Consider the following 23,854-nt stretch of genomic DNA (forward strand, 5'->3'; position numbering starts at 1 on the left):
GTATGTATCTTAGTATATGTATAAATTATCATCAAAAATTTTCATAATTATCTAAGGGTTGATTCACACTATCGGTCCGGTCGCGCTCCGCTCTCGGTTCTGAGGTATTCACACGTACGGTCCGCTCTCGCTCCCGTCATTGCCCCTCCCTCGACACCAGTAGAAGTCTTACCATCAGTTACGAAGGATTTGTGACTTTTCTGACGCCGAGTTGGCAATAATCGCTATTGCACTTGATGAAGAAGAAGAAGGAAAACAAAATAAAAAGAAAGAGATTGTGGGTTCATCCTATGTTGCAATATAGGAAGACTGAAGGAGAAATTCATACTCTGCATCCTCGTCTTATTGATGATGAGAGTAAATTCCACAGCTATTTCAGAATGAACAAAGGAACATTTGAGAAAATACTATCCAAAATTGAGGATGACCTGAAATGTACCAGAAGATGCTGCACTTCCTGGCACTGATGTGCTTGCACCATACGTTATAGTGGGAGATGAGGCTTTCCCGCTGAAGAGAAATTTGATGAGGCCCTACCCAGGTTCACAGACTGAACATAAGGTAGAGAAGAGGATTTTTAATTATAGATTATCTAGAGCCAGGAGGATAGTTGAGTGCACATTTGGTATTCTAGTGCAAACCTTCAGAACATATTTGAGGAAACTTAAAGCTATGCCTTCTAACGCTAATGCAATCATTACAACAACATGCATACTTCACAATCTGATACACCCAAATGCTGTTGCATTACCAGATACTGTTGTCATGCCTCCATCAAACACAGTACGTCCAATGAGAGGAAGAGGGGGAAATGCTACAAAGGAGGCTTTTGGCGTGAAAGAAACACTGAAAGATTATTTCAGCTCCCCAGCTGGTTCAATGCCTTGGCAAAATGATAAAATATAAGTAGACAAACAAACTTGTGTAGGAATATTTGTTGAGTGAGCTAAGGAGATGCATTTCCGCAGTGGATAATAGGCTGTTATTATACATATGGAATTTCTTTCTTCGGTTAATAATGTGTATTTTTTTTCTCTCTCAGTACCTTGGCAATATGATAAGTATGCAAACATCATTGTATAGGAAAATTGTTTAGTGAGGATAGGAAATGCATTTCCAGTGGACATTAGGCTATTGTATGGAATTTCTTACCTTCACAACCCAGCTGCCTGCTTATTTCAACACAGCTTCTTCTTTTCGCCACGTTATCACTGTAGTGCAGCGAAGTCAGGTCATACAGCTCTGGTTTACCTTTTGACTAATTCTATTAGCATTTTATCTGAATCCACAAAATTAAAGTAAGTTTTGTAGGTTATATTTTATTCAGTTGGTGCTTATGTATATCCTAGCTGTACGCATTGTAATTGTATCAGTGATAAATAATAAGAAGACGTATTTTTATAATTTTTATAACTTTCTCATGATCTCATTGTGGTGTTTTCTTTGGATTATCCATGGTTTGGTAGGACAGAAGGTAACACTACTTGCTTATATGAAGGCTGAATCTCGACTGGAGTGGAGCAGGAGGAGCAGGACCGTGGCAACTGAGTTCACACTGGCGCTCACGGTCCGCTCACGGTCCGCTCTCGCTCCAGTAAAAATATATTTTGACGGAACCGTGACCGGAGCGAAACCGGAGCTAGAGCGCCAGTGTGAATGCTTCCACTGAAATTAATGAGACAATATTGGACCGGACCGAGAGCGGAGCGGGAGCGGACCGGACCGATAGTGTGAATCAAGCCTAAAATAAAAAAAATTATGACACTGTTAACAGAGCGGTGAATTCATGTAGATTCGATGGAGTTCTGTAGATCCTGTGGAGTCCTGTAGATCCGGTGGAGTCCTGTAGGTCCGATGGACTCTTGTAGCTCTAGTGGAATCCTGTAGGTACAGTAAAGTCCTGTAGATACCGTGTAGTCATGTAAATTGTCTCCTTCGTCCGGAGGCCACGAAACGACCGATTTCCCTGAGAGATATTTTGGGTTCATTGTTTTTTGGTAGTCGGAAGTGAGTAAATATATGAATATAGTATTCATAATCTATGTGAACAAAGATGTGTCACGCTAGGAGATTTATATGATGTGGTGGCAATTATATTTTGGAAAGGAATTATGTTGTTCATGGAAAATGGTGGAGGATGCTGGCAATACTTCACCTGAAATTTGGGGTACCAGTGAGTGTTTATGGAGGGTTTATTATTTTCTTAATTTCTACGTTCAATGAGCGGCAGTCTTGGTGCATCAAGAGGTAGCTTTGTACATAAAATTCGTGACTCACAGGACACACTGTCTGACTGAAGTGGAATATTGTAGACAAGTACAAATCTCTACACTCTAAAGGCAGCAATCAAACTTGAAGGAAATACCAGAAGTTTGAAAAGTGAGGCGATGAGGTATGGTTTTGTTTTTAGGTAATATTCGTTAATATTCTAGTAATATAGGTGGTATAGTTAGGGTGAGTACCACATGATCAGATGGAGGGATTTTTGGGGGTAAGAAAAAGGCCACGTATGAGACAGAACAAGTAAAATATTCGTTTGATCTTGTAATGTGTTCGTGTAGAATTTCGAATCGATTGCGCCAGTGACATATTGTGCCCTAATGGAGAATGCAGGTACTGGGAAATTCTTAGGCTTGAGAGGGAACTAGGGTGTGTGTATTGAACGAGGCAAACATTTGAAAAAATGTCAATAAATAGAAGAAAGAATAAACAAAATTTAAAGTAGGATATTGTCTGAAGGGAAGTATACTTAGAACGACTGAGCTCTCGTCAACTGTTGTGAGTTCGTTTGTGTAGAAACGACTTTGGTTACAAGTCTTTTTTTTTTTATCTCCAAATGTCGAATTACTTTTACACTATATATTAAGAAGCTAAATATCAAATTACGAGAAAAAATTACATATAAATGTTAGACACAGTTGAACTAATCTTAGGAAAGTCTAGAAAACTGTAAGGGAAGTTTTCTTCCAGCCACTCAAATTCACAACATTTGATGAGAACGGGCAAACGTTTCATGGCGGTCATTCAGCTATGTGATTCATACAATAAACATTTGGATGCTAGAATTCTAAAATTCGTTGATTCATCTAAGTTCTTATATGTTTTCTCTGAGAGGTCATAAATTAGTCCTAAAATAATATTTACCTACTCCGAAACAGAAATGCACTGTTAAGTCGTTTCCTGCATAGATTTTCGTTTTGATTATTGTTTCAATAGAAGCTGTAAGTGTTGTGTTATTTTCCTTTACATTAATACCACTGTTTGAAACTTGATCACTTCGATAATCAGTTGCTATTCCACACACTTTTATATAATCAGAATTTTTTTTGTATAATCGAGTTAGATTTATGAATAAGGACATTAGGGCAACAGATCGAAAGGACTTCTAGAACGAAATATCGGTCAAATCACAACATTTTCCATTCGGAACAACGCGCTTTTTAAAACATTGCATTTTTTCATTCTAACTTCTTACAAGTAGCTCTCACCCTTATAAGGGTGATGGTTAGCTAAAACACACACACCCTACACCTATCCAACACCTAGTAGTTGTCCTTTCACACTCGGGCGAAGGGATATCCCAGACCTAACACCCCAACCCCACACCCCCTTTTCGGGTCATAAGCAGTGCAGCAATATACAACACCTCCAGAATTTTTTCAGTCTTTGTTTAGGAAGAAGGGGTATTCCAAAACTGTCCTAAAATTATTATCTGCATTTTATCATGCAGTCAATGGCCCAGCACGGAATGCCACTACCCCAATGCGAACACACCAATACCTCGACTGGGAAACTATCAAAGGTTTTTTGAAAGTCGATGTCTATGAAATCAACAAATTCTATTCAAGATGTCGAATTATTCAACATAGGTTAAGACTAAATTGTCTAAATGTATGTTGACTATTTTTTTCCGGGAATTTTTATTTTGTCTTTAGTTGGTCAGTTCTAAAGCAGCTGGTCAAGTCGATTGCCATTGACAACACATCTTTATAATTTACATTTGGCAGTATTAAAGTTGTTCTCTCTAACTTTTTCATATCCTCAATATTAGATTTATAATGACACTTCCCATAGATACATTCATATGGAATATGTTAATAAATTAGCGTTTAAGTCAGGGAGATTGTCTCAATAAAGACATCTTGAAGAGTTGTCTGGGGGTGATTTCAGGACAGTGTAAGATATGTTTTGTTACTTCTCTGGATTTTGGTGTCTATTTTTCTGGCCAATTCTGTGTTTGTAATATCTGTAGGATTACAAAGGATTACAAAGTTGTAGCATGCCGACTGGAGACATTTTGGTCCATAACTATGTAGGATGCGAAAAAATATTTAATAATGATAAATAAATAGAAATAAACAAATAAATAAAACTACGATAATATAAATAATAATAAATACAATAAATAAATGCATAGGTATGGTTAAATAATAAACAAACAGGCAAATTATAAATTGACAAATAAATAATAATAAATGAAAACAAGCAAATAATAAACAAATAGAGAAATAATAACAAACAAATAATATAGAATAAATGACAGTCATTACAGCATCTTGCTTAGAGTTTTATCCAAACGAATCTTAAAACTTCGAACTGAACTATATTGCACTGCCTTGCAGGTAGTTTATTCCATTCATTAACTACACGGTTGGCAAAGTTGTTTCTACCCACTTCCAAATTAAATTTATTTCCTGACAGTTTGAGACCATTGTTTCTTGTCGGATTCTCATTCAGTGTAAAACTTTTGTCACTTTTGATATTGTCAATCCCATTAGAAACTTAAAGACCTGTATCAATTCACCTCTGAGCCTACGCTTTTTTAGGGAAAACAGATTCATATGTTTTCATCGATTTTCGTATGATTTATTTTCTATATTTTCAGTCAGTTTTGTGGCTCGCCGTTGTACTTTTTCCAATCTGCCAATGTCTTTAATGAGATTCGGTAACCATACGGAAACAGCATATTCCAAATGTGGACGAACTAACGATTTATATAGCTTGTTAATGAGAGAGGTACTTTTGAAGTCAAAAGATCGCGCAATCAGTCCTAGAATCTTATTTGTTTTCTCAGAGGCTGAAATACACTGTTTAGATGATTTGAGATCGTTACTGATTAGTATACCGAGATCCTTTTCACTATCCACTTTTGTTAACGAATTCCCAAGTACCTTGTAATCGTACTGTTATTTTTACCTATGTGCATAACCTTGCATTTACTTTTGTTAAATTTCATTAGCTACTTTTCAGACCATTGCTGTAATTTATCTAAATCTTCTTGAATATCTAATTGATTGAAGTGATCATTTGCCATTCTGCACAATTTTGTATCATCAGCAAATTTGGAGACAATAGATTTTAGTCTATGGTCTATATAATTTATATATACTATGAATAGAAGTGGCCCAAGAACGGAACCCTGAGGAACTCCACTCGTAACATTTTTCCATCTAGAAGTTTTGCCATTTAGAACAACTCTCTGTTTTCGATCATTCAACCAATTTCTAGTCCAACTTATAGGCTACCGCTTACTCCGTGTGAAGCTAATTTAGTAAGTATGCTAACCTTTCGTGGGGGACGGTATTAAAAGTTTTTGCAAAGTCTAAATATATTAAATCTATGAAGGCTTGCTAGCACTACGAAGTGATTTATTTCCAGGACTGATGTCAGATTTTTTGTAATGAAATTTACATAAATAACCTCTTAATCATTATGTTAGCTGAGATATCCTGATTTATCTTCCCTAAATTTGTTTCATTTTTGTTTCGATTTATCTCATTTTGTTTAATTTGACTCTAATACCCGAATTGATCTTAATAATTTCATGTTGCATTTGTTTGAACTGGTCTTTTTTGTTTTATATTATTATATTGCATTATTTTAATTTCAAAGTCATATATAACCCATGAAACATTTACCTAATTGTAGTATATACGGTGCTGGAACCTTGCTCATGAAGTCCCGTTTCTTTGCCTTCATTCATCAATATTTGCCTAAACTTCGCTTATATTGTTGGCTTGAATTACATTTTCATCGAATCTTTTACATAAGTCTTCGCCTCTGTGCTATGCCTATGAGGAGAGGAGAGTTATACTTCCTAATATCTAGGTAGGTCAAACACCACCAGAGGCGCCACCGTCGATGACGAGCACAATAGCGCGTCATTTTATGCGCACGCCGTTCAAACGGCCAAATTTACATACCGCGGGAAATTTAATTAACAAAAATGTTGCGTGAGTGTATTTACTACGATCGTAATAAATTTCAAACATTCACATCATCAGTTACATGTCGGTCAATAAAAACATTAGATAAACATGGCGGCCTGCATTCAGCAGTATATCAAAAATTGGTATATGTTTCAACGTAAAAAATGAGCTAACAAATTTATTGTGCGGGCAACTGACCATAATTAACCAAAACTACTAGTATCGTGGATTATTCTAATACCAAAATAAAGTCAGTATGTTACGGTAGAGCTGAGAAATTGGTTGTTAAAATTAGTTTTTTTTTTCTATCGGGTCGGATTATCGGATAACAACATCAACATCCATCCCGCCATCTTATCTATCACTGGTGATATGGACCATACTTCACTCTATTAAGTTTCTTACTATTATGTTATTAGTGTAATAGACTTATAGTTGAATTATTTTAAATATTTCCTTTAAAATGTGTGATTTTCATGTAATTTGATCGAAGAGAAGTTACGTTTTCATCCTCCGTAATATTACGGACCACAGCTACGATTCGTCCTGCCCGCTATCTATGATCACTGGTGGTATGGATCAAACTACACTATTAAGTTTGTTACTATTGGGTTATTAGCGTAATACCTTGCATATAATTGAATTATTCAAATTATTTTCTTTAAAATGTGTGATTTTCATGTAATTTTACGGTATTCGTAGCTGTGGTGGGTAATTTTGCAGAGGATAAAAACGTAATTATATGATCAAATTAGATGGAAATCACACATCTTATAGAAAATAGGTCAAATAATGCAACCATATGCTAATTTTTTATATAAAATTGTGCCTGTCAGTAAAAACCGTCATTGTTTACGTTTGATCGGCGATCAGTCAGACCGCACGTTTCGGCCCGATTTCCTCGGACAAAATAGGCCCGATTTAATTCCATTCAAAATGCAATATCTCGAGAACTAGGACAGCTAGATGGATAAATCAAATTGCATTATACTCATAGCGACTTTTTCCATCCCATGAGAACTACTTCAGCTCAAATATCAGGAATTCCATTTTCATATTGACCTAGCTATAATATCTACCAAATTAATTTACTTTCTCAAATTCTTAAAAAAATAACAAAGATTTCATCCCATACCAGTAAATCTATCCATTTTTCTATGCCATTCTCTGATCTAGATATATTTGCAATTTTTTCTCATATACATATTTTTTCTTATTTGTACTGTAATAGCTATTATTCTCTAATTTGGAAGACCGGCTTTATTTTCTTGTCCATTCTCTACGTATCAATAATTTTCTCTGTTTCTGCTTAGGGGTAACTATACTTTATTAGTTTATATCATTATGTAAGTTTAGTACATATGTGTCAAACAATACAATTTGTTTAGTTTTATATAGATATATGGGGACATTTAGTGTGATGGTCAAGCAGATCATTAAACTGATTTAGTGAAGCGAGAGGTTAGAAATAGGCAGTTCGATATCATTAGTCAGCTCTGTCAATTTAGAGACGGAATAACTTTAACATTCAAACATTCAGTTCTTGACGTCAGTAGAGGTACTCAGTCAGTCAATTAGACATTCAGGGTTCTCTGATCAATAAATATCTCTCCTTAGCTCTTCCGTGATCCGTACGACTTATTTTTTACATAATTTAGAGTAAGTTTACTTCTTGATTTGTGACTTCTGATAGACTACTGTATTTTTTTCAATTGGAATGTGATATCTTAGGAGTTAGTAAAGATGAACATCTATAAACGTCAAATGAGGCGAAATAGTTTTTCACAATGTATGAAGTCACCTCTATGCCACCCATATGAATGTCATTTCGATACAACTGGAAGGTGATTCTTAGCTCTCTCTTAAATCCTATCAGTTATTATTTTACCGTAGCATGAATCCTTATATCTCCAAGAATCGTACCCTGTAACCCTGTATATCCTTTCTCGAAAGTTCCTTAGAGTTCTCATTCATTAAATCAATTATTCAAAGATAAAATCCACAACACTATTACGTCCAGGAATTGTAATTTATGTCTTACAGTACTATTGCTTATTTCTATTGTATTTAAGATTAATGTACATCTTTGATCTTTTTACTAAAATGGTAATTATACGTCAAAATAAGCTTGTTGGAAGAAATTATATTACAGTAGAAGTTTTCTGCTATGATGATACAGGTCCTATTCCAGTAGCCCCACGAAGAGATTAAAATGTTCAAGGATTAATCAAGATACACTATGACAGCAGTAGCAGTGTGTCGGTGAGGAAAGTTGAAAAACGGGGTCTTCCTCTTGGGTTTATTAGCAAGCGGATGTAAACAAACAAGCGACGTCTAGAACGTCTTCGTATCAGTAACTTAACATAAACAAAAGATGTCTACATAGGATTCAATTAGATGCACACGACTAAAGGTGCTGTATAGGATCTAAACCTATTACAAAGTATAAAAACATATGAGAATCACATATATAAGGAATCTAAAGCACCAGTATACAATTCTTTAACACCATCTACATGTATATAAAACTAATAATAAGACAATTAATCTCAATTTACCACACTCTATAGTGATTTCATTCAGTCATATAATAAGGAAATTATATAAATATAGTTTTAATGGACAATATAGAATTATTGGCGTCGGATTCGATTAGATAAACAAAGAGGAAGTTCTCATGTAACACCGAAGAGAAAAATCAACACTTCCAAGCTTCTGGTATCCTACGCCCTCCTTCTCTGTGGTGATATACATCCCTGTCCTGGCCCAGTTGCAACGAGAGTCCCAAAACACCCATGTGTAAGCTGTCTAAAAGGAGTCCGCCGCAACAGTAGAGCCATCAGCTGCAACTCATGTGGGGAGTGGACTCATATCAAGTGTTGTGGAATTTCTCTCGAAACCTACAATGCCGCCTTGGTGAATGAGGACATTCTCCACTTCACTTGCAATGGGTGTACACTCAAAGAACTACCAGGCCCCCCCATGTCCGATGGTGAGGATGACCCTATACCTGTTAACCCCGATCGCTGTGCCTCGCCCCAGTCAACACCCGGGGATGATTTCAACTGCTTCAACAAGCGAGGCCTCCACTTCGTGTAATTAAATGCCAGAAGCCTTCCGAGTTCCGTCTACTAGCGCGGCGCACCAGGGTAAAGTCATCGGTGTCACCGAAACCTGGCTAGACAGTACCATCTACGACTCAGAAATTGCGATTCCGGGTTATAGTGTTGTGCGTAATGATAGAATGAGGACCGGAGGAGGGGTAAGTACTTTCATTTGCAATGATATAGTATTCAACTCCCGTACAGACCTTATGAGTAACGAGGACCTCGAAGCTGTGTGGATAGAAATACTGTTACCTAAATCGCATCCAATCTTATGTGGGGTCTGTTACAGACCACCGAAACAGATGTCTTTCTAGAGTGCATTAGAATCTACCTGTTTCAATCGGGTCGATATGCATGGCCAAGAAATTATTATCCTAGGTGATAATGAGGGACTTGCTAAAATCTCATGGCCTGACACAACTGATTGACGAGCCTACTAGAATAACAGGCACATCCAGGTCCATCATAGATCTTATCCTGGTATCAGATTGTAATAAGATAACGCAGGCTGGTGCTTGTGATTATGGTCTTAGTGACCACAAACTCATGTATTGTACTAGGAAAGCTAGGAAGACGATTTACAATAAGCACGACACAGTGAAGCTTCGTTCCGGGAACATTTTGTAGATGAACTGGGTAGGACAGACTGGTCGCCAGTACTAAATTGTTCTGATGTTTATAAGGCCTGGTCTTATTTTAAGTACACATTTATTTACTATTATTGACAGAGTAGCGCCTCTCAAAGAGATACGAACAAAACAGAGGACGGAACCATGGATGACAAACGAAGTACTGGGTTTGATTAGAGATAGAGACAGATTTATTGCAAGGTTTAGGAAAAGTAGAAAACAGGAGGACTATAATGGCTATCTATACTATAGGAATCAGGTGAAATATTGGAAGGAAAAAACCAAAGCTGATTATTGTACTAACATGGTGAACCAGAACAAACACGACCCAAAGAAGTTTTAGCAAACTCTGAAGACTTTAGAAATTCACACTAAGCCTAGTAACAAAACAGACAGGATAGGACTCATGATAAACGGCGAGCTTAACTTTGATAAGAACACCATAGCTATCCACTTCAACTCCTTTTCCACAACCATAGCCACTAAACTAGTAAAATCCCTCTCAACGGGTTCTGGGAAGTTTGGGCTGGGGTACGTTCAGTAGCACTAAAAAGATAAGTCCACAAAGTGTTTCCAACTACATAAGACCACTCAAAAAGTGTTTAAATTACTGGCTAACATAAGTGCCAATAAGGCTACAGGGTTAGACGATATTCCTGCGAGATTTGTTAAGGATGGGGCCACAATTATAACTCCTCCAATAATTCACATAATAAATTTGTCTATCAGTTCAGGATTTATCACAAACGACATGAAAAGGGCTCGAGTAACACCTCTTTATAAGAAAAACGCAAAAACTGAGGCAGGAAACTACAGGCCTGTTTCAATTCTAGGTATTATTTCCAAAGTTTTGGAAAGTATCGTATACAATCAGGGAACGTAATCTACTATACGCCATGCAATCTGGTTTAAGATCGAATTAATCATCAGACATCAGCTTAATATACCTTTACGATCTGATAAAATAGGAATGCGACAGAGGTAACTACACGGGTTTAGTTTTGTTGGATCTACAAAAGGCATTTGACACAGTGGACCATGATATTTTATCAAAAAGACTGTAGGCATTAGGAGTTTCGAATATTGGCTGGTTCAAGTCCTATATCACAGGTCGCAAACAACTTGTATAGGTAAATGGAGCCTGCTCAGGTGACATAGAGATAACTTGTGGTGAACCACAAGGTTCAATTCTAGGGCCACTTCTGTTCCTGTTCTGTATTAACGACATGCCAGGTGCGGTGAACTGTAATTTACTGCTCTGTGCAGACGACTCCTCACTAATTGTCTCAGGTAGGGACCCAGTTGAAGTAGAGGAGGCCCTGATTGTTGAACTGCCATCAGTCCAGGACTGGCTCATAGATAACAAGCTGTCTTTACACCTTGGTAAAACGGAAAGTATTGTCTTCGCATCAAAACCCAACCTCAGGAAACACCGCGATGTACAGATCAGATGTGGGGATAATGTCTTGGAGTCAAAACAAGAGGTAACTTATCTTGGAATACCCTTAGATCAGTCCCTCTCAGGGAATGCCATAACGTATAAGATTGTATCCATATGTTCACATAATTCTTTTTTTTTTTTTTGTACAGAAAAAACAGAAATTTTGATATGGAAACAAAGAAGCTTCTGGTCTCAGCCTTGATACAGCATCACTATGATTACGGTTGTAGCTCTTGGTACAATAGTCTGAGCACAAAAAAAAACTAGTCTCGGCTATAGGTTGTATAAAATTTGATCATTAGATTCATGGTAAATTTACCTCAACGTAGTCATAATGGTATAGAAGACTTTAGCAATGTAGGAATGTTACCTGTAAAATATCGTGTCCAGCAGCTGCAACTAAATCATGTTTACAATGTCGTTCATAATTTCTTTCATATGTGAGCTGTAATTTTACGTTATCTGCTGAGAACCTAACCCGGAACAGTCAAGGGTCTTTATTGTAACTCATGCAGGTTCCTTCACCAAAAACAGCTTTCACTTCACAGGTGTTCAACTATGGAACTCACTACCTATGTCCATTAAGCAGTCAAATAGCAAGGTTACTTTCAAGAAAAAAGTCAAGGACTACTATATGTCTCAGCTATGATGTGAGAACAGCCTTGATTTTATGTACTACTTGCCTAGTGAGGGGTACTAGACTCCATGAGTAATACCATCCAAATCTGCGTTCACTCATAACTGTTCTGACCACCCCTTTTATCCTTCAAAGGTTTAGCTTAGTATAACAATGTTTGATGTTCAAAACTGGTTTCCACCTTTGTTTTGCTTGTCATATTATGGTATATGTCTCAAGTAGGGTCCGAGAACAGTTATGATCTTATCATAATACAAGCCTGGTGAATCAGGGCACCAGGCAACAAGGTAATTGGACTTTTCCCTCGAGCTCCTTGTTGTTTTATTCATACGAGTACTGGTGCCCTGTACCCTACTTCTGGTGCTTCAGGTTATAATTTACTACTTCCTAGTGCTCGTAAGAATGTGTAATTGCTCACTTCGTCCTGAGGTACAGGTAAATTTTGGAATGAACAGGTGACCCTAACTGCCACGCAGCATTCACTGTAACAGCATGTTTAGTCTATATTGTTGATGGCTTGCTGCCTTCTCTCCCGTAGTACTTCATATTTACTCTTACCCTGGGATGGACCCCCCTTTATTGTCCTACACTTGCTGCTACAGCCGTAGATTAATGCAGTATATCATTAATGGTACTACACTGATCTGGTATCACTCATACTGTTTTGGTACCGTTTAGCAATATTTTGTTGTTCTTGATTTATAATGCAATGTTCTTTATTGTGATGGTGCTCAAGTTTTGGTCTCAATATCCTACGTGTTACGAACATTTTAGTAGTATTAGCAAATCTATAATGATGTTTATGTGGCATATGTGTACTGATTGTTATTACTAATGACTGTCTCTGGTCCCCATAACCCCTACTATATTGTCTGTACTTTGGTACCTTTTAACAATATTTTGCTGTTCCTGATGCATAATGCAATGTTCCTTATTGTGATAATGTTTAAGTTTTGGTCTCAATGTCCTACGTGTTACGAACATTTCAGTAGTATTAGGAAATCTATAATAATGTTTATGTGTCATATGTGTACCGATTGGTATTACTCATGACTGTCTCTGGTCTCCTTTAACCCCTACGTATGCTGTCTGTGTAACTTAGTGTAGAAAATCAGTCTAATGAGGACCACAATGGAAATAAGTTTATATGTTTTTTTTTGTTATCCTCGGCAATTGTAATTGTTATTTCGAACTATGTGTTCTTTTTTTTATCTGCACTTCATACAAACACATATTTCCAGCTACACGCTTGCAAAATTATATTAAGTTAATATAAATTTATTATTTTATATACACCTCACGAGATACGCTACAAATTGTTATTCGGCTTCTATAAATACACAGTAAGGCGGTATATATTTTCCATTCCTTTGTTCATACGTCATTTTCGCGCGCTAAGTACAGGCTTGTCGCGGGAGTAGCTGTTTCAACCTGTCGTATCAGGAAGGCGTTAACCTAATATCTTGAAACATGTGGAATACTGGAGGTAAGTTTGGATGTTATTACTTGCGAGACAGTGGAGGGATATGAGTAATTGTGTCGTGCAATAAATGAAAGACTTGTATATAAAAAAAACACCCATACTTGAAATGGATATTTAATTTTTATTGACATGCTTGGAAGCCCCCAAATATATAGAGACAACATCACATGTATAAATTAATTTTTTGGCATGAGGCTTATAGTCAGAATTTCCTCAGTATTTCTCTGGCACCTCAAAAGTTCTATTTTCAAGTGCTGTCAAGACGAGCTGAAATTTAGATTTGCTTGCTTCTGTTACTTGTTTGTATGTGGATTTGGATACTGGCATCACATAACAATTGAATGTTATTTTTATGATTTCAGGGGCACTTCTGTAATATAATTGTCCTATTGTGTTTCACAGAACTCTTGTCTACCCCACCCATTTAATGAACAGCAAAATATATTATTTACACTCCTGTTGAACTGTTCTTATGTAAATTAGCTAAACTTACTGATGAAATAGTGGGTTGATAACTTGATTATATGTTTTGTTGTGTTTAGCATGGGAGTGGATAAAGACTAAAAGAGCAAATTGTGTTGACAGACAGGTCCACTGTACTTGAGGACATGCCATTTCAGATTTATGCCACCTGTAAACCCCTGTAGGCCTATGCTATGTAACACTTAACCATTTTCACTATTCTTTTTTACATTTGAAAGATTTTATTTCGACTGGTTAGGGAAGGACTATTGTTCAACATAAGTTTCATGTCTGTGTTTGCGTGATTCTGGAATTTAACTGATGTATCTTGCTGCCAGTAATGAACATTTCAATCCTTGCCCTCGGTGACAGTCACAATGTCGAGCTGAAGGTGTGCAGGTGTGTTTAAGGAGAAATTGAGGTAAGGTATCGAAAAGGAGGGGTAGTGGTAGAATTGGAAAGTCACAAGGTGGTTAGTATTCTATTTCTGTGAATGGAGATTGATCGTTATCAGAGAAGAAAGTTGCATGGCTCAGTTTAATGGGGCTGTCACTTCAACCGAAGTAAACGCGTGAATGTGAGGCAAGAACCTTCATTAGTAGTATATCGTTTTCCTTGTTACAGCTTTTTCGAGTACTTGAAAAAGCTGAAACAATTGAAATGTTGTACCAATAAAATGCTTTGTCCTCTCATGGTGTTTCAGCCGATTTGTCAGCAACTGCCACTATCGTACAAACTGTTACCTCAAACCCCTTTTTATTTATTGCAGAACAAATGCCATCAATATATCTTGCAATATATATGCAATGTATAATGTCTTGAAGGGCACTGAGTGAATGACTCCTGTATGCTATAGTCAAGTACCACCATTTGATCCTCCACCTTATCCATTAAGATAATATTTAAGTTAATTGTTTTAGGATCAAAATTTTAAGTTATAGTTATAAGAGATTGTTGGTAATTTATATTGTCATATAGAAGGGATGGGAAAGTAAATTGTCATCACAGTGGACCAGTATACATTGGAAATGCTGAGTGAATTCTAGAAACAAGCTACATTGATGTGTTGGGGTTATGAAACAGATAAAGAGCACTTGGCAGATAGCTGAGTATATAAGGTAAGATTATTAGAAGTACACACCTACCTGATACACCAATAGAAAATTAATTACTAATTTTTTAAATTATAATACATCAACGTAATATACAATTTTCTTGGCAGAAATAAAAAATGAAAAATTTGCTAAAACTGATTTATGAACAAAGTCACAGTGAGTGAATGATATGCCATGTTTGTTTTGATAGATGCTGAGGTTGAAGAAAATAAAGGATGATAAATTAAACTATTCCAACCTAACCTACATAATCTAACTTGTATTTAGTAATTCGGTACCTTTAACCCCTTCCATACGGTGACGCCTACGTAGGTGTCATGAGGAGCAAGTGGGTATGCGAGGATGCCGATGTCGGCGTCTTGATTATATTTATTGTAGTTGTACCTGCGTGACCCCCATACTCTGTAAACTGGCTTCATCACATTTTCTATGGTTATCAAAATTCACGGGTGAAAGAGAGAACGATCGATACAGCTGTGACTATTTTTTATAATGTGAGTATTATGACACAACATCGTATGTCTGGCAGCTAATGCTGCCCACGAGATTTTGGCCCGGAGTGAAGTGGTTAATTCTAAAGATCTAGGTCATCACTGTCATCATTATGGATGTTGATGGCCTGATTATTGTTGCACCTCGGGCAATTAACAGACAATGGCAGAACCCCGTGTTCTCTCATAAAGTCCAAGGAAGTCTTATTGCCTTTGTAACAGCTCTTATTAATGTCACCTAGGGCTAGAGAACAAATGGTGCACAACATGAAAGCCATTGTCAACTGACAGTGATTGTACTGGACAGACAACAACATGGTGTCTCAATCTGCTCACAGCTTTGGTAGGATATTTGGTTTTAGCAAGGTTTTTTGTAATTGATTTCTGCCAAGAAAAACTTATATTACATTGATGTATTATAATTTACAAGATTAATCATTTAATTTTCTAATGCTATATCATGTAGGTGTGCACTTCTAAAAATAAATTAGATTTGAGTCATTTGTGATGATACTGCTGCTAAGATTGCCTTCATTTCCATTTTGTGGAGACTTTGGGAAAAAATTGAACTAACTTCGAACGGCTTTGTTGTTGGTGATTCTTGGCATCCATGACAGTGTTAATTTTCAAAGTTCATGTAGAAAAAATAAGCAGAATGAACATGTATATATGTTTCTCCAGTTAGCTTGGTTATCACCATAACTTGTTTCAGTCAGATTGGGCTGTCATCATTTGCAAACTTGATCTATTCTTACCATTTTTATTTTCTTTTGAAGGTGATTTTGGTGGTGGTGGTGGTGGCGGCGGCGGTGGCTATGACTCAGGATTTGGAGGCGGAGGCTTCATGGATTCTTCAAGCCAGTTTCAATCTCCGGGTGGTCAAGGAGAAAAGAAGGTTAGTGAGACACCTTTAAACATTATCAAAAGATTTAGTTTATTGAATGTGATAATCTAATTATCTAGGAATGTTCCAGAAATTGCTCAATTTCTGGCTTTTCATGTATCTTTGTGGATTGGAGAACACGTGTATTGGTTGTGTTGTTCAGAAGGGGAGAAAACTGCTCATGTCGCCTCAAGTGTTTTACTTTGAACCTGCATCTGCACAGTAGCAAGCAGTGGCTCTTGGAGTCTCATAAATATCTGTAGAAAAAAGAAATGTAGTTAATGTTGAATTGTTTTAGATGTATGAATATATCATTGGGAGGTAGGAGGATATTCTCTGGTTGTCCACTCTCCTTACATGTAAAAGTGGAAGAAAGGTGGAATTGTTAGGTATATTAGACCTGGTCCAAAGACAGTGCCAGCCCATTGACATGGCTGCACCTCCAGATAAGGATAAAAATGTTGATGAGAATTGAAGATGGGCAGTGAGGAGACAAATCTTGACATTCATCTTGATAGTTTATAAACTTGTTCATGTGCATAGCATTCTGTGTCCCACTGGCTCTAGAAACCAAGTACTCTTGGTGAAGATTGAGGTTTGTGAACTGTGTATGTGCACCATGTTGGAAGTAACTTTTGTTTTTTATTGTGGCAGTATCATATCTGTGGGGACTGCAGTGTGCCCCCTGACATATGGTAATGATGAACTTGCCTTCATGAAAAACCTGGGGCAACATATTGATTGACACATCAAGCCTCATTACAGACAAGATCTCATACTGCCATGCCCATGTATTGTATTTCAAAGTAGTGATGGAAATCATAAGGCTATGTGAAACGTGTGTTGCAGGCACGGCGTGCACAGAATTTGGTACCAGTGACGGTTCACTCCATCACTGAAAGCGTTGATGATGCGTTGAAAATCAGTGATGTAGAGGTAAGTATTAGAATATTTTGAAGTCTTGAAAATATTGAATATGTAGATATTCTCAGTATTTAGTATGTAGATATAACCTTGCATATTAATGATGTCATATGCTTTCTTCAAGTCCAGGAAAGTCCCAAAGACTTCCTTACCCATTGCCAGAAACAATGGGTAACCATCATGCTGCATAAACTAGATCTATTCCCCATTTTTCTTAAACCCACATTACTCTTCCCCTAGTACTATCTCTGTTCCTCTCCTAATTCATTCATTTAACACCATCTCAAACACCATACTGACTACATTCACACTTGTTCCCATTTCCCTTTTTAAGTACAAACATACATACATATACCAAAGGCTTTTTCCCCCTACATGGGGAGTAGCCAAAAAGAAAAAGGCATAGAAACCACTCCTACCCATTCCATTTCCTATATATTCCACTCCCCTCCACCCTCTTCCCTCCCTCTTATCTTGGCACCTCCTGGATGATGGGTCATCCCTGCATCCTGTCCACTGCCCTGGGTCAGAAACAGCATTGCAAGACACAGCACATCCACAGCAAGGCCACTTCATAAATTTGGCGACCCCCCCTCTCTGTCCCCTCATACAGAAAAGGAGAAGACGGGGAGAAATCCCTTCGGGCTGCGTCAAATTTTTTCTCATACATACTTCCTCACTCCCCATCCCCCACCCACTCCCCCTCATGCATCACAGCATCATCTATACACAACCCCTCTCCATTCACCCCTATCTTCTGTCCTCTCCCGTCCTTCCTCCACAGACATTCCTCTTATTTGTAATGCCCCTTTCACCCCATCCATCCATCTCATCCTAGGACGCCCCCTCATATTCACTCCTTCCGCTTCTGTGTTCCACACTTCTTTTACTAATCTTTCTTCACTCATTCTTTCCATGTGTCCGAACCATCCTAATATTCTTTCATCAACCCTATCTCCCAGCTCCTTTTCCACCCCTGTTCTCCTCCTCACCTCCTCATTTCTCACTCTATCCAGTCTAGTAACCCCTATCATACTTCTCAGACATTTCATCTCAAACACATTCAAACTCCTTCTCTCTTCCTCTCTCATGTTCCATGTTTCTGCCCCGTACAATGCTGTTGGCACAATCACTCCTTCATATAACCTCCTCTTAGCATCCATTCCCAGATGTCTATTTCTCATTACACTTTTCAAACCACCAAGGCATTTGCTCGCTTCTCTCAATCTACATTCTACCTCCACCCCCCACTCCTCCCTTTCCTGCCACATTCGTGTCCAAGTATCTAAAACTATCCACTTCCTTCAGTCTTTCACCCTTAATGCTCACCTCCAGCCTGCTGTCACTCTCTCCCCTTGTACATCTCATCACCTTACTTTTACCCACATCTTCAGGTTCCTTCTTTCACACACCTTCTCAAACTCTCACTATTTCCTCAATCCCTCCTCTGATCCTGCTACAAGCGCAGTGTCGTCAGCAAACAACAACTAGCTCACCTCCCACTTCTCTCCATTTTCTTTAATCATCTCCAACCCCTGACCCACTACCCTTGCATTCTTCCAATACACCATTGCTCTTCCTTCATTTAGACACATATCATATAGTTTCCCCAGCCATTTCAATATGACTGCTCCACCCTTTGTCAGATATTTCATATGACAACCATTTAAACCAGGTCCCTTACTAGCTTTCATCTTTCAATACTCTTTGTATCTCTTCTCTTGCTTCAGCCTTATTCTCCTCTCCCATCAATCATTCTCCTGGTGTCTTCAATAGCCCAAATCAGAACCTTCATATCCTCTTAATTGAACAACTTCAAATGCTCTTCTTATCTTCTATTTATTGCTTTCACTTCCATCAACATCTAGTCATCTGATCCCCATACCCTTGATACCTGATTTGCCAATCTGTATTCCTTGAAATCTTGTCATTTTTTTAAGAAGGAACTCCTCTATAATTTGGTGCTTTATAGAATTACTGAAAACTTGCTTGTTTTATTTGCCACAGGTACACATGGTGGAAATTGTGGGACTGGTTCGTGCAGTTGACTCTTCAAGCACCAAAATCACATATCTCATCGATGACACTACAGGAGTCATTGAGGCTGTCCAGTGGCTCGATTCAGATGATGTTGGTATCTGTTATAATTGTATTTTAATGTTTATATTAGTGTTTTAACATGATTTGGTTCTAAGAATATCCATATTAGGGACCAACAAGGGTTTGGTGTTTGTGATGGCCCTGATACAGTCTTTGCTCCTGCTTGTCTTCAGATCCCAGTGATGTTCTTAATTCTCTATGGAGGTATATGCAATCTGGATTGGGTCCAATGTGTCTCCATCAGTTTCAAATCTTTCTTTACTTTGGACTAACAATGGGTAACCTTATAAACACTTCATCTCAACCAGCTGAAGGCTGTAGATTCTTTTTTTCACCTCTGAATTGGTTGCCATGCACTTCAGTGGACAATAGTGCTGCAAGAGTAAATAATGTAGCTAGATAACAGTGCTCTCCCAATGGTTGAACAAACTCTATTCCTGGACCTAACTCTTGACGGTCTACTTACCTGGATCCCTAAATTTAAACTGCTGAAAATAGCCTGTCTCTACATATGTGATAAAGAATTATCCCACATAGACTGGGGGATGGTAAACTAAACATTTTGTGGTCTACCAAGGCCTTATACAAAGCAAAATGAAAAATGAATTCTAAGCCAACTCCTTAGACTTGCAGATGTTGGACCCCAAACATTGTCTCAACCTGCATCTCAGAATGTGCCTTCAACATCACTCCAGTCATGAGCAAAAGTACACCCTTGTCCTCCTGTGACATCACTAAACTATTTGTACTGCATTAAGTTTTCCCAATATCCATTACATCATCGTTTTCAGCTTTTCAACCTTTCAAGGATTCAGAACGCCTGCCAATATGGCATGATAATGGCAAACCTGTTCTCTGCACTGAAAATAGCTGACACTGACCCTCCAGTCATGACACCTGCCTGGGCCTCTTGTTTACTCCCAGTAGTCTGCACTTGCTCTGCCTTAGTCTTTACCAACTGAAATCAGCCTACAAGAATCGCTCATCTATCTACCCATTCATCCACCATAAATGTATACATATATGGCGCCCACTCTGATCATTGAGTGGATCTCCAGTGATCCCTCCTATCTTTTGGTATAAACCTAGGGTGATGGATGAGGTACAGGGATGACTTGTTATCCAAGAGGAACCAAGACAGGTGGGAGGAGGAAGGGTTGGTGAATGAGTGGAAGTGGAATAATGTCTTGATTTTGGCTACCTCCCTTGCAAGGGGGGAAAAAGCCCATGGTATTCATGTATATGGATGGATGAGGTAAAAGGGGCATTACAAAAGAGAGGAATGTCTGTTGAGGAAGGACAGGAGAGGACAGAAGATGGGGTTGAATGGCGAAGGGCTGTGTATGGTTGATGCTGTGATGCATGAGGAGGAGTGGGTGGGGGATTTCTCAATTTAAATGAAGGGATGGAGAGGGGTGGTTGCCAAACTAATGATGCGGCCTTGCTATGGATGTGCTTCTCTTGTGACACTGCTTCTGATCCAGGGCAGTGGACAGGAGGCAGTGATGACCATCATCCAGGAGGTGCCAAGATGAGAGGGAGGGAGGAGGGTGGAGTATATTGGGGATGGAATGGGTGGGAGTGGTTTCCATGCCTTTTTCTTTTTGGCTACCCCCTGTGTAAGGGGGGAAAAAGCCTTTGGTATACGTTTGTATGTATGTTATTATGTACATTGTGTATTGTATTTTTCTTTCCTACATCTTAGGAGGTTAAATAGATTGGTTCTTAATTGTGTATACAAGTTTATACAAGAATGTGTACAGTAGATTATATTTATAAAAAATATAACTTCTCTTCCTGTAGAGTGAGACCGAAAACCAGACCAACACAATAATGGAAAATTCCTACGCACGATTGATTGGATCTGTTCGCACACAGCAAGGAAAGAAGCATCTAATGATATTTAAGATACAGCCCCTCACCAATCTCAACTTGTTAACCACTCATATATTGGAGGCCATGCATTCAAAGCTGAAATTAAGTAAGATCAGCAAAATGGTAAGTATCTAACTGAAAGGGTTATACTTGTTGCGACATCATGATGACCTGTCATCCAGGTGGAGCCAAGATAAGAGGGGTGGATGATAGTGGATTATGTTTGGATGGAATGGGTGGGAGTGGATTTTATGCCTTTGTATTTTGGCTACCTCCCTTGTAAGGGGGAAAAGCCGTTGGTATATGTATGTATACTTGTTGACATAGTTGTACAATCTCTTACTTCTCTAGCTAGTACAGAATATTTCAGAATGAAATACGTGTCATTTAGGAAGAAGAAATGCTAATTATTTTTAGCCCATCGCTATTAACCTGTATACATCTGATTTTGGGTAGTTTCAGTTATGTTTGATTAACAGAACTATTGTAGGAAATGTCGCTCAGCCAAATACTTAGTGTTGGAGGATAGACTGTATGTTATTATGCAGTAATGATTGCTTGGCAGCTTGAAGATGATGCTTTAGGGACTGTTTTGAGGTGCTCCTACAGATTGGAGCCACACAATTTTTCGTAAGGGGTGAAAAACCTTTGGTATATGTATGTCTTGGTTTCATATAAATTTGTTTTGCTTTTTCAGGAATCAGGAGAAATTATGGTCAATAGAGGAGAGGGTATGAAGACTATGGACCAGTCTGGTATAACTGGCAGTATGGGTGGAAGTAGTAATAGTAGTAGTTTCATGGGTGGTGGCCTCATGCAAGGACTCAACCCAAGCCAACGGATGGTATACCAAGTCATCATGCAATGTTCGGATGAGGCAGGCATAGCACGGGATCAGATATACTCGTCAATTGGTGGAAAGCTTACAAAGAATGCAATAGAGTAAGTTTTTTTTTTTTTTTTCCAAGTTTGTGCATGCATTCATGTGCATATGTGTGAGTGGTCCATTTTTGAACAAACGTCTTAAACTATATGTTATACAATTGTGCCAACTTTTGCCATGTAATTACCAAAAATTTCCAGATCTTATCCCTCCCCCTTCAATTTTGTCTTGGTCTTCTACACTTCCCATATTGAGGTGTCCAGTACACTTGCTCCATCACCCATCATTCTTTTGCACTAAATTCCCTGTCCAGTACTTTCCACAATATATCGCACTAGTGTGCTCACTTGACTTGTCCTCTTTCTGTCTTTCAATATTATTCCCAGCGTTGATTTCTCCATTCTTCAGTGTGCATCCCTTAGCTTTATCTTTACCTTTTTCTGTTTCCCACTGGCATTACGCACTGATTTTGTTAACTTTTGCATTTCAGACTACATTTCATGTTCTTACATTTACCATATTCCAACCAGTTGTAATATTCCATTTTGTTTCATTTTCAGTCATCAGTCAGTGCGAGCATATATTTTAAATGTTAAACTAGATTCTTACCATAGGTTAATTTTTTACTTTGAACTCACTAGTTGAATATTACTTTGTTACTCGTATTCATATTATAAACCCAATTTAGAGGCTACATTAGTAGGGGAAAGTGACCATTTGGTATGTGTATGTATTGTTATACGTACTAAATTGATTGATTTATTTTTTTTTTCTTTCTTTCAGGGGTTGTATCGAATTCTTGAGTAATGAAGGCCATATCTACTCTACTATTGATGAAGATCACTTCAAGAGTACAGAAAGCTAGGGAGGGAAAATGTGAATCATGAATAAAGAATTTTAGTTTATAATACATTTATGGAGATTTTTATTTTCAGTACCATGGCAACCTCCCTTGTAAGGGGGAAAAAGCCCTTGGTATATGTATGTATTGTATGTATGATATACAATGTAGAATTTGTAATTCGATTGTTTACTACCATCAAAATATACAAATGTGAGTGAATCATGTATTGTTTTTATTCATTTATTTTTTAATTTTATTTTATTATTATTATTATTATTATTTTTTTTTCTAGTTTAATTTTGAAAGTTTTGGGCATATTGAAAGAATGTAAGGAAAAATGGTGAAAAAAAAATGGATAGAGTGAACTTAAAAAGACCAATGAACGGGGTGGATAAACAGGATGAAGGAGGCATTGGATGCATGAACAAGTCAAGCTAGGAAAAGTGCCAAAAAATAGGAATTCTTAGAAAAGGACTAAATGGATAAGATATTGTGGCATGAAGAGATGTCCCTTTTGTCTGCTCTGTAATATCTCTGTAGAGAAGAAGGGCTGCTTTGTGACAAGGTGGTACAAGTAAACCAGTTCTGGTTGTCATGACCTGTTATCTTGTTGCATAACCTTTGACCCAAGTGGTGCAGGAGGGATACAGGGATGCTACATGTACAGTTTGCTTAGATTGAGCAATGAGTGGGTTTATGCCTTGACTTGGCCATCTGCTTGTACATGGGGAAAAGGCCTTATGGTATGATGGAGTCACCGATTAAATAAAA

The 23,854-nt window shown here is 37.8% G+C and overlaps 1 protein-coding gene across 1 annotated transcript; it reads left to right on the forward strand.

Moving 5' to 3' along the window:
* Positions 1–13,432: 13,432 nt before the first annotated feature.
* RPA2 (Replication protein A2) lies at positions 13,433–23,302 on the forward strand. Its single transcript, XM_076188027.1, has 7 exons — positions 13,433–13,509; positions 16,351–16,469; positions 17,307–17,393; positions 19,389–19,511; positions 21,285–21,479; positions 22,054–22,298; positions 23,023–23,302. The coding sequence occupies exons 1-7, from the start codon at positions 13,494–13,496 to the stop codon at positions 23,102–23,104; spliced, it is 867 nt and encodes a 288-aa protein (XP_076044142.1). The 5' UTR covers positions 13,433–13,493; the 3' UTR covers positions 23,105–23,302.
* The last annotated feature ends 552 nt before the right edge of the window (positions 23,303–23,854 follow it).

The sequence above is a fragment of the Oratosquilla oratoria genome, chromosome 1 (genome assembly GCF_046742065.1).
Source record: "Oratosquilla oratoria isolate Oo_2021 chromosome 1, ASM4674206v1, whole genome shotgun sequence".
In the NCBI taxonomy this organism is placed as follows: domain Eukaryota; kingdom Metazoa; phylum Arthropoda; class Malacostraca; order Stomatopoda; family Squillidae; genus Oratosquilla; species Oratosquilla oratoria.